Here is a 12,056-nt window from a genome sequence, read left to right on the forward strand (position 1 = left end):
CATCGCCTGTTATCGGTCAGAAAGTAAAATTTTGAAATACTGTAAGAAAGAAATAGCCAAAGAGCCTGAAGCTCTTAAAGTCCTCCTAATAAAAATGCATCTAAACCCGTGTACTTCCAGTAAAATATTTCAGCCTCAGAGCATAATTTACAAATATTTCAGTTGGCTGTAGTTTGGTTGCTTGGCTTTGGACCTTATTGTTGATCTTACTATTGAGACATCTTTTGGTATCACCTAGTGCACCCACTCTCTGAAAAAAAAAAGTGATGTAAAGGGAGAACAACTTCTTGTGTCAGTTCTAGTTTTTTGTTTATGTGTAGTGTAGATGATGGAGCAAGTGGGAAGGGTTGCTTGTTTGAGGGTTTTTTCCTGCCTTGAACAAACAGCATCATAAGCTTGCCTTCTTAAGTTACAATACTCTTCATTGGGTGATTAACTTATCAGCTGATTATACTTTAGTATGTATAAAACAACAACAACAACAAAAAGGTCATCTGTCTACAAGAAAAATGTGTTTCCCATGAGGAGGAAAAAAAAAATACTTCTCCAAATGTACAAGTTAGTGTTTTTTCCTAAATAATTAGGAGTAAGACATTCCAAAAGGCATAAAAAATTCAGGCTTTTTGTTGCATTTCAATCTGTGAAACAAAGCCTTGCTATGCAAATTCATGGTGAGTGCATATATATATGTAAAGACAGAGTGAAAGTTCATAAATATTTATACACACACTTCCTTCCTGTCTGACCATACTTGAAACAAGTGTTGCTAAGGTTTCCTAAAGTTTCAAATGAAAATACAGGGGGGATTGTGCATTAAGTGACTTTTAGTTTCTTTTGGAGAGAAAAACGTATCTGTTTTAATAATTTTTTCCCTTACTTTTAGGAAAGTTTCCTTTTTAAAACCCCAAATACCATACTGTTTTCTGTGCTGCATACTTTTTTGAAATCCTAAATGTATGCAATTTTTATTTTAATCATCAAAGTATCTGGTTTTGACATTTACACACATATCAATAAATGATTATCATTATAGAAAATGTCTGACTAGTTCTGAAATATTTTCACACCCATATATGGGGGTGGATAAATATGGTGACTAATGATTCAAAGTTCCTAAGTGTATAAATCAGCGTAGTATATAAAGACATTTTTTGATACGTGAACATGAGCCTAAACCTTGCTTCAGTGTTCAGAGGCTGGGAATGCTTATATTTTTAATGTACATTGAGTTATTAAATCTATAATTTAAAAGGTTTTCCGATAAAGGTTTGAGTGTTCCTATTGCATAATCCGATAATACTTTTCATTTCAATATTTTGCAAAGCTGGGGTTATTTGAAACATTTTTATTTTTAAAAGAGGAGAGTACCGGTGAATAACTATTACTTTTTGGTTTTGAGCATTTATGTGGTTTTGATACATTTGTTTGATATTAAAGTTTTCAGATGTTGATATTACTGAATGATGGAATATGTAAAAAGCATGGGATAAAATGTAATCTACTGCATTATTAGAAAAAATTAAAGTAGAGGCTATATTTTACAGTGTCGTCTTTCAAATCTAGCCATGCTGTAAACTGATGTTTGCTGTATGCTCCTCCTGATTTGAAATAGATGAAAGAGAATGAACCTTTAATCACCATGGTTCACACTATGATTGAGAACTCGGCGCTAAGACCGCAACTGTACCAGCAAGTAAGGTCTTGGATAGTGAATGAAATTGCTTTATCATCTGCGAAAATTTTCCTTAGTGACAGTTTTGGTTGTTCCTCAGATTTATTCATAACATTGGTGTTTCTCTTATTTGCTTTGGAAAACCACAAGTCATCCATGCTTTATAAAATGCTGCAATATCGTTAGCATGGCTTTTGCTGCGTTTTTGTTGTTAAGTATTAAATGTACACTTTTGAATTACTCTTTCTGTCTAGATGATTTAAGTAGTTGATGTTTTATGCAGGTGTCCAGTAAATTCATAAAATTTCCAATAAGCTTCCAACATTTGTCTTAGCATGATTCTCTGCAATTAGTGTTCAAAGGTGCTTCTTTCTTTTGACCACTACAAAAGCATGTGAGTGGCGTTTACCTGGTCATTTCTGGCAATTTTGTTTTGTTCTAGGAAGTGGATTTACAAGTTTTTGTTTGTACCTACCAAGCCTTTAGCCACTGGAGAAAGGAAGGATCAAAAATACTTTGATCTGGGGACTGTAAATCCAAAAGGCAGTGTCTGTTCATAAAGTCACAGCAGACTTAACCGTGCACACTTACAGAGTATCTAGCGATGGTTGTAAATGGTAAGATGGAAGAAGAATCAGAAATGTGAATGGAAATATTGTCTGTGAGTTGAGACCTGCATTAACTTATGAGCATGGCCAATACATATCTGTTGGCACTGCAGTCTTAGGGATACCGGTGCTTAATTGAGCAGCTGCTGTCACATCAGGGAATGTCTAAGAAGTTTCTAGCCTCAACTGCAACAAAGATGATGTTCTTCTGTAAAGGACTATGATAATTTTGCAGCAGGTGAGGTGTGCAATTCTGGCTGCTAGTCACAAGGGAGTATCTGACCTGTTCCCTTACGCTTGCAATTATGCCCTTGTGAACCAAAATGACATAAAAAGGTTGCACAGGTTGAAGGAAAGGAGATGTTCTGCCGTGTAAAACAGTAATGTGGTAGTGGTTAATGCTTTGCCCTGTTTCTAAAAAAGTCTGCCTTAATTTCATGTTTCATTTTTTCTGGACGTCAGCTTCACATAGTAGATTGATTGTGATCCAGAAAAGTTGTAAGAAAAATTTCAGCTTTCCAAAGGAGGTTGGGTTGTGAGTGACTTTGATTTCGGGATCATGCAATTTGTGCTCCTGTGTGTAAACTAGGAGCTTTAACTTGGAACCTGAAGGAGCTGTTTGGGAGAGGAATGGGAGAAGTAGGGTGCCCTCAAGCCCTAGATGAAATTGTGTTTTCTTTTCCACCCCCCCACCCCCAAGAAGCCTAGCTGTTACAATTTTTTGAAAGCAAATCAATTTTCTGTAATAGCGTATGTAAGACCAGTAAGTCAACATACCAAAACATGACCAAAGGTGCTTTGGAGGTGTCAGGGTAAACTAGCTCAGCTTCTAACACTCCTATAGACACACCTGCGGTATAGCTGTGGCTGGGCTCGTCTGCCCACTTATTTAAAGATACCAGAAAATTTCAGAGTGATGTCTTGGCAAAGCACGCCATCAGCTAAGGTATTGCTACACAGCACTGCCTTCACCTTGCAGACGTACCTGCTGCTTCCGATTTGACACTGGATAAGCACCTTTTTTGACATTCTTGTCAAAGAAACAATGAAACCAACAGGTCATGAAGACTGAATAACCTTTTGTCACTGGGGATGTGGTTTCTTCAGGTCAGAGTGTTTGTGACATGTTGGCAGGCTTGGGCAGAAGATTTGCACAAGCTGGAGAACAGCAAGACTTTCTGCTTTCATGGATGAAGTTTCCGATATGAAATACTGTGTCAACTGATTTCCAGGAAAAGAGAAAAATACACTAAAAATTTCCCTACCTAAATAGTCTTCTAAACTTTTGTAATTGAAAACTAACCAGTTTAAAATTCTGGGAACCTATTTGAAGTTTAAACAACGTACATTTTTTTTTTTTTTTATTCCAATAAGAGAATATATATTTTTTGCTAGTCATCTTTCCCGATGCAGTTTTAAAACTATGTAAACAATTGGGAGAAGCCTCTGTGTAAGCAACTGAAACCCGTTTTGTTGTCAAGATGATAAACTAGTTTCTGATGACAGTAACTATTCCTGTGGGTACAAAGAAAGGATGTTTCTTTGCTTCAATTTATCCAGTTAAGTTTTATGACTGTGCTCATTTAGAGTTAAGCAAAGGAAAGCAAGAAAAGCTTGTAATTAATTAAAAATTAAGGTGTCTTCCTGTTCACTTGTACTTTAGTAAAATAGCTAAAATACATATTATTTCTAATGTGTAATTTATAACACATTTTTGTGATTTGTTACATCTTCACAGTTATTTAAATCACTTTGACTTACATCAGTCTACAGACTTTACTGTAAATTTGCAAGTATAAGCCAGGACAATGATTCCATATATAAAGACGAGAAAAATAAAGACTTTTTACAGCCTGGACCCACCCATTTCTACCTTGTTTATGTTATTATTTCTTTCTAATGCTAGGTGAGGAGAGTTAATCTTCTTTTCTAAAGCAGTATATGATGATTTTAAAAAGTAGAATTATCCTCAGTTCCTCTTATGTGTGTGAGTTCCCTAAAAAGGGAAAAACATCTGAGTGCAACAACTTAACACCAAGTCTTTGCTTGGATTATTATTCTTAATATATTTAAAATGTATTAAAATAGTCCTTGTTTTTTTGCTCCTGTAAGGATAGGGAGATCTTGTTTATGGCTATTAGTATTAATAGTATTATTATTGTTGCAGCTGCATGCATTTAAACTGTTGTGCATGGTAGATTTTGAGATTTGTAGGTAGAAATATTTTTCAGGTCGTGTTACAAACACAGGATGATTGCATTTGAGCTAAAAATCTTTTATTTCCAATTTGTATTTGCAATGTTATCTGTCATGTTATGCACAATTAGAAGAGAATCTTGCTTACTGTGGGGTAAATGCCCGTTTGCCCTGCTTCCTGATAGTAAGAAGTACTTCAAAAAAGAAAAAACAAAAAAAGCCTCTTGGAAGTCTGACTTTAACTTCGTGCTCCCCACAATATGTCTTAGATTGTCCTGTTTTAATTTCCTAAGTGCAGTATTTTGCAGAGGTGCTCAGTGTGCTCTCAGAGTGTGAAATTGCCTGCCATGTATTTGTTGAATCAAAATGGTTAGTGGAATCTGAAAATAGCTTATAAGGTAATGAAATAGTACTGTCACTGGAATGTTTTTAATCTTGACTGCTTAAATAGGTTTAACCCTTTATGTCTCAAGAGAGAGATTTGCCTAATCTGCATTTATTTGGAAAAAAATTTCCCTCTAAGGACATTTTATATTGTGTCCATTGTGGTAGATTTATCCACATCTGTGATTCATCTGGTACGGGCGTTTAATGGAGATGGGGACTGTACAGTAGCTAACAAATTGTTAAAACAAATTGTTTCTAACACAAAATGGAGATTCAATTAAGGTCACTTTAGCTTTTTACATGTAAGATACACGTTTGGCCAAGTTCTGTGTGTGTAGTTTGCATGTCAGGAATGGCAAGTTCTGTTTGTAGGTATCGAGGGTGTTGCTCCTGAATGTTTTGGAGCTGTGCAGTGTATTTCATCACATTAAGAGGGATGGAATTTTTTGTATTCGAGTAGGCAAATGTCGGGGGAAAGCGTAGAAGCCATCAGCAAGTCATGTCGTTGGTTCAGTAGGTGGCACTCTTGATCTGAAATTACTGTCCTGGTAAAAGTATTTGTAGAAATGATTTGGTGAGAGAGGCATTTGTTGAACGTGACATAAAATACATTTTGATAACTTGATCGTTGGAGCTGTTATAATGCATTTTCCAGGGTTATGAGGTTGTTAACCTTTCTTGTAATGTTTAATTGCATTTTGTCTACTGCTGTTCCTCTCATAATTCCAGTAGGATGCAATAGCATTCTGTACTTTTTGCCTTAAGCTGATATATAGATGTGCTGTGGAAAGAGAAGCTGCTGTTTAGTCAGAGACTGATTAAGTGTTTCATACTATTTTTAGAGGTTTTGTGCTCAGTCTACATAAAATGTTGAAGTAGAAAAGTTGAAATGAAGTGGCTCTCCAGCAGTGCCTATTGTGGGAAACTAGTACTGCTGACAAAAGCAAGAAGTTGGCAGCAATTTTAAGTGTGGAAGGATTTTAATAAGAAGAATTAGCACGTGTATAGTGTTCCTTGAAAATGTGGTTTTCTTCTCTGAATACATAAAATATGTTCCTTTTAGGAGGTAGGCAGGGATAAGGATGCTGAATTGGCAAGCTGTGTTAAACTCAGCTATAATTAAGGGTGAAATGCAAAAAATAAAAAGTTCTCTTTTTAAAAAAATGTGTAAAAAAAATACTGGCTTGAAAAAGTAACATGATATCTTTCCAGGCAAGCCATATAAAATGCTGAGCCATGTCTTGGGAAGTTGTATTTATCTAATAGGGTATAATCTTTGTTATGTAAAATCTTTATGTTGTGAAATATAACTAGATTTTCTCTCTAAGTTAAAGACATTTGGCCATGTTTATGAGTTGGTTTTTTTTAAATATTTCCATTCCTCATTTTTCTCTCATTGTGATAAAATCAACAGTTAAAAAACACAACTACAGTATTAGGAGTTTAAATGGATATCTTAATTTTTGTGACATTCATGAGGTGCAAAAGTGCTGTGGCTTTTTTCATATTCCAACACTCATTTTCATAAAATGTCCGTTTCAAAGAAAGTTCCTATGTGGTTTTAATACACTATACATACTTTTAAATTGTCACCAGGTGCATTTGCATGACGTATGTGGACATAATGTCTTGAAATGAAACACTTAAGTGTGTTGAAGATTTATTGTTTGTTTGGAATGCTTGTCTGATTAACCCTTCCCTAGTCCTTGTATTTATAATTGTCCTTTAAAATGGACTTGTGTTTTTATAGTCTTTCTTGCACTATTGAGTCATGATGACCTAATTATGACAGATAGATGAAAGGAAAGCATCTATGTTGGGCCTCAATGCACGCATGTTCTTAATTAAATAGAACACTAAGGCTGATAGCGTTATGCTAATCCTTGCTGTATAGGACATTAAGTAGTTACTCTGTGACAGTCCATTCTAAAATGGGAAGCTACCTTTTTTCATGTAAAATATTTTTAGATCTTGTTACTGGTCAGTTCAGAGTCTGAAAAAGTTAAACACTTCATGTGGGGAGCTGTGTGAAAGTAGTTTGAGGATACCTTACATGCTAACTGGCATGGAGAGACAAGTTTGCCTAGATCCAAAGCTAAAGTAGAAGGGCTTACTTTTATGGCATTTCTGGTAATGCTGTTGGAGGGCAGGGAATCCATTTGGAAAAGCAGGTAGAAAGGTATTTGGTGGCACTTATTGGGCATATGTCTAACAAGGTATTTTAGACGTATTTTGTATACTTTGGTCATTCTGTTCTGATTTCAGGTTCACATCAGAACATGCTCCTTGTGAATACACTTGACCTTAGTGGGCCTAGAGTGATTATTTCCAAGTGGAATGAGCCCCAGTATTTAGAATGTACATAAGAAACTTACATAACGATGTATAACTGTGTCTAGGTGTATTCTGGTAGCTTCATCTTTCTACATAATCCATGTTTGATTTAGCTGTGCATCTTTAAAAATCCGGTTTGCATTAGAAACATTGCCTATTAAGTTAATGCAACTTTCTACTGACAGTCTGCTTGACCTCCCATTTACTTATCTTCATTAATATATATTGGCTAAAATATATTGTTCAGTGTGGTATGTCTGTCAAGCAAAAGCTGATTTCTGTATTAAAACTCTTAAGCTGAACAGTAGTTTCATTTTCATAGTCCAATTAAGTTGTTTTATGGCAATATTATTCTTCCTTATAGTTAACACAAGAAGAATGTAGGGGTACACTATACAAATATAGAACTGAAGAGCTGGATATTGATGTAAGTCATTTGTATTTCTTCTTCCTTGGAAATGCTGGTGTTTGTCTCTTTATTTTGGTAATAATTTTCCCCTTGACTTTTGGGTTTGAAATGCATTTCATATAGGTGATTACCAACAGAAATTGCCTTGTGGAATTGAGGGGCATAAGACTGTTTTTGTAATAAGCTTCTAACTTGCAGGAAGCATTAAATTTAAATTTTGAGTATTATATGTGTTCAAAAGTTAATTGCTTCTAGAAAAGAATTAATTATTTTAGAAGGGAAAAACTCTGCACCTGTAGCTCAGTTATAAGCATGAGATGTAATTTCTCAGGAGACAGGACTGTGCTCCAAAACTGCAATTTGGCATGGGTAGTTACCACTGAGAGTATTGGGTTGCTAGTTAGTAAAGAAAAGGGACTTGGTGTAAAATTGGTGGTGAAAAATACACACATATCATCCTACTGTATATGCATACATATGCATGTCTAGTCATGCTTGCACAATGCAACTAAGAGTAGACATAAAGATGTAAGGGATATTATTTTAAGAGTTAAAAAGAAAGCAGTCTTCTAATGTTATCTTAGAGTTAAAAAATCAGAGCAGCACAAACTGAACCAAAAACTTTGTTCAAATAGAAAAGTCAACTGTTTCAAATTGGTTAGAGTGCCCTGAACGGTTATTTGCTCAAACTGGAGCTGGAATGGACCAGTGTTAGTCATAGCCAAGCGTCAGTCACAGCTAAAACAGAGCAGAGCATTGACAGTAACTAGTTTATGGTAGTAGTTAGTTAAGGTACTACTTAGTACTAGTAGCTAACTATTAAAAACTACCACCTGAGATAAACCATGGGAAGGCCTGTGAATGTATATAATATTCTTTATTATACTGAGAAATACAGAAATTGTAGCAGTTTTCAATACTACTTCTTAAGTTGTAAAGATTTATCTCTAGACTCATAAATTATAAGTTTTGAACCATGCTGTTTGAAGTTATAATATATAATAACACTTATTTCATAGTATCTTAAGAGGGTTTCTTAAGGTAAATTTAAAAATGCAAGACTGCCTTCATAGTTTTAGAATTCATATTTTGTGGTAATAATATTGTATATAGATTCATGAAATGATTTGATCAAGTTATATTTTGATTACTGAAGATGTTAAAAATGAAATCCTAATTGCAAAAATTTTCTGTTATGTATTAGGCTAAGCTTAGCCATTTATGTGAACAAGATAAAGTTGTACAAGCACTGGAGGAGAAGCTTCAACAGCTGCACAAGGAGAAAGTAGGACAATTGTATTTATTACCTAAAGTGGATGTTATTTTACATGCTTATTATCAGAACATTGATAACTGAAATAACACTAAAATCAGCGCAATGATGCAGAACATTAAAAATAATTCTTTTTATTATAATAGTACACGCTTGAGCAAGCTTTGCTATCAGCAAGTCAGGAGATAGAAATGAATGCAGATAATCCCGCAGCCATACAAAGCGTAGTCTTACAGAGAGATGACTTGCAGAACGGACTGCTTAGCACTTGTCGAGAAGTATCGCGAGCTACTGCAGTAAGTAATATGTTCTTGCCAGTAAAACTCAATGAAGTGTTAAACGATTATCTTCATGTTCATATCTTTAATGGGGTTGACTTTGGTTATTTGTCATTATGTTCCAATAAAACTCAGTTGTCTTTTACTTGCTTGGTTTTTTGTCAAAGGCAGCTGGAAAATGATCTTTTCACTGTATTCATTGAGTAGTGTTTCTTTCTTTTTTTTTTTTTTTTTTTTTTTCCTGGACAGGAATAAGTGCATACTGACTTTAATTGGTGTGGTAACTTTCATATTTAAAATATGAAAAATTGATTACAAAAGTAGTGAATAATGCAAATAAGCTATTTTATGTGATGGCAATGTATTAGCAAGCAAAAACTTTCAGGTATTCAATCAGATAGGTGACTTATTTTAAGCAAAAGCAGCCGCAGGATGAAAAGTATAACAGATTATATTGTCATGGTCTCTCTTAATACTGGGCCATTATATTTAAGTGATCTTTCCAGCTACACACTTTAAAAAAAAACTTCGCAATTCCTTTTCTTTCCTTTTTTTATGTACTGTCCTTTTCCACTTCGTGATGGTTTCTATACTGAAGTGAGAAGGCAAAGAATCATTTTTGCCTACTTATATATATATATGTATCCAAAAAGGTATTTCTGTGCAAATTCCAGTGGTTATGAAGTAGGCCTTGAAATACTGGGTTTAGCTGGAATGTTAGATTATGTTGCGAAAGGAATTGATTGGGCAAAGAAAAGGGAATTTGGAGAAAGGAAATCTTCAAGATATACTTTTCCTCATTCACTTATTAATTTATGCTAAATTGAGTAAATTGCTTGATGAAGGCTTCAAAAGTGAGGTGGCAGAGCTGACCTCAAAGAAGATTTTCTTTTTGCACCTTCTCCCTTCTGGTGCTTTACATACATAGGTACTGGTTTACTAGCAGGACTGGGGCATTCACCGGTAACCTTATAGGCTGGGTTGGGAGACTTATATTTGTCTTGCATATAATACATTATATATATAAATGCACATGCTGTGTACTCACATATATGTATTCTATGTGATAAAAGAGACAAATTTGCATCCATTTTTGTGGGTTTTCTTCTTCTATGGAAGGATGGCTTAAGACCCAGATGCCTGCCAACTATAAAGATGTATTCTGAAGATTTTACCCTTGCCTGTCTTTTCTGTTTGTGAAAAGACAAAGTGCTGTTTGTTTGAAATCCATTCCGTATCATTAGAAAATCAAAAAGCTGTTTAAACATTGCATTCTCAAAAATATATATTTATTTATTGCTGATATGTATTTATGCATTACTTCCTGAAGTTGCATGCCACTGAATAAAGAAAAATAAATACACCTTTCTTTCTTTCTTTTTTTTTTTTTTTTTTTTTTTTACTTGAGTGTGCATCTGTAATTCTTTACTTTTTTTATATACTTAGGAACTGGAAAGAGCTTGGAGAGAATATGATAAATTGGAGTATGATGTAACTGTAACAAGGAACCACATGCAGGAGCAACTTGATCGCCTTGGAGAAATTCAGGTGGCATAGGTCTTAAAGTACACTTGAGTCATTCATTTTCTGATTTTGTTTAAAAACTACACAAATGAAAAAAAGGGGGACATATGGTGCATTAACGTACAAGGTATAAAAAGAAATTAAAAAGGTGTAGGTTCTGAGGTCTGTTTTTTCCTGGTGTTTTTTGAAGCTGCAGCACTGGGCTTCCAGTGTCTGGAAGCATCCTCTTTCTGTTTCAGTGATGGGGTCCGAAAAGGGGTAGTTTTCTCAGCCCTTAATTGCTGTAACAGTCATAGTAAATCTTCACACAGATCCTTCCATTTACTGAATTTTAAAAAATATAATTAAATCATTGCATCAAAATAAATTACAATAAAAAAGATTCTAGGCATTGCTTTGGGTCTTGCATGTGAAGAGTTCTGATGTGTATCTTCTTACCTCTGCCAAGCTGTGGAGGAATTGGACAGATGCAGACAGACAGAGGTTATCTGGACCAGGCAGACAGGTGTGGTCCGTGCTGGGAGGCGTTAGAGGCTGTTTGCTCCAGGGATTAATTTTCTATGCAGCTATGAAAGGGAGATTACAAGAAAGCCCAAGAGCTGAGAAATTAGTGTTATGCACTCCAAAGCATGCATGACCACAAATGCAAATAGGCCTACGGTTTATGTGCCAGTATGCAAACACCATGTTCATTTCCACCTAAGTTAGGGTTGGAACTGACAATTCCTTTTCTTTCATTGTATGTAGACCTCCTGTGCAAAGTTGGCTTGGATTTTCTTTGGAGACAGTAGATACAGCTCTATTCTTAAGTGGAATCTGAACTAGCAAATTGCTGTCAAATTAACTAACACATTATGAAATTAATTTTGGGGATTTGTTTTATGAAAATCCTTTTTGTTTCTGACAGTAAAGGACAGTGCCTGTCATTACTGCATTCAATTTCCTTCATTGGGAAAGGATATGGCAGGGCAGTCTAAAGGAAGGAAAAGGTTTTCTGTTTTTTTCCACTTCCAGTGTATGCTAACGTATTGCCTATATATGCTGTTTATCTATCGGCAGACTGAGTCAGCAGGGATACAGCGTGCTCAGATTCAGAAGGAACTGTGGAGAATTCAAGATGTCATGGAGGGTTTAAGTAAACATAAACAGCAAAGAAGCTCTTCAGAGGCAGGTAAACTGATGTGTTTTTATCTTGCAGGAAGTGAGACTGGATGATACACATTTTTGAAGGATAAGCTCCATAGTTGCTTTTGTATGCTTGAAAAAATGGTACAATTGCTGAGAAAAGAAGTTAGTAATCATCTATTTGAAGTTGATGCTTTGTGTATTTATTTGATACCAACAGGTTATTGTTCATACTTTAAAAGCTGTCTAT

The 12,056-nt window shown here is 35.0% G+C and overlaps 1 protein-coding gene across 22 annotated transcripts in view; it reads left to right on the forward strand.

Moving 5' to 3' along the window:
• The window catches only part of PLEKHA5 (pleckstrin homology domain containing A5), a 168,726-nt gene that overhangs the window by 136,749 nt on the left and 19,921 nt on the right, over nucleotides 1-12,056 (forward strand). For 14 of the 22 annotated variants that reach the window (XM_055808099.1, XM_055808105.1, XM_055808100.1 and 11 more), the window contains 5 exons: nucleotides 7,562-7,624; nucleotides 8,811-8,891; nucleotides 9,026-9,175; nucleotides 10,604-10,705; nucleotides 11,741-11,852. In XM_055808099.1, the coding sequence (XP_055664074.1) occupies nucleotides 7,562-7,624; nucleotides 8,811-8,891; nucleotides 9,026-9,175; nucleotides 10,604-10,705; nucleotides 11,741-11,852 (508 nt within the window). Of the gene's footprint in view, nucleotides 1-1,612; nucleotides 1,694-7,561; nucleotides 7,625-8,810; nucleotides 8,892-9,025; nucleotides 9,176-10,603; nucleotides 10,706-11,740; nucleotides 11,853-12,056 lie in introns of all 22 variants that reach the window. The other 8 variants (XR_008747782.1, XM_055808101.1, XM_055808095.1 and 5 more) reach the window with 1 other exon arrangement.

The sequence above is a fragment of the Falco peregrinus genome, chromosome 6, assembly GCF_023634155.1.
Source record: "Falco peregrinus isolate bFalPer1 chromosome 6, bFalPer1.pri, whole genome shotgun sequence".
NCBI classification, from domain to species: Eukaryota; Metazoa; Chordata; class Aves; order Falconiformes; family Falconidae; genus Falco; species Falco peregrinus.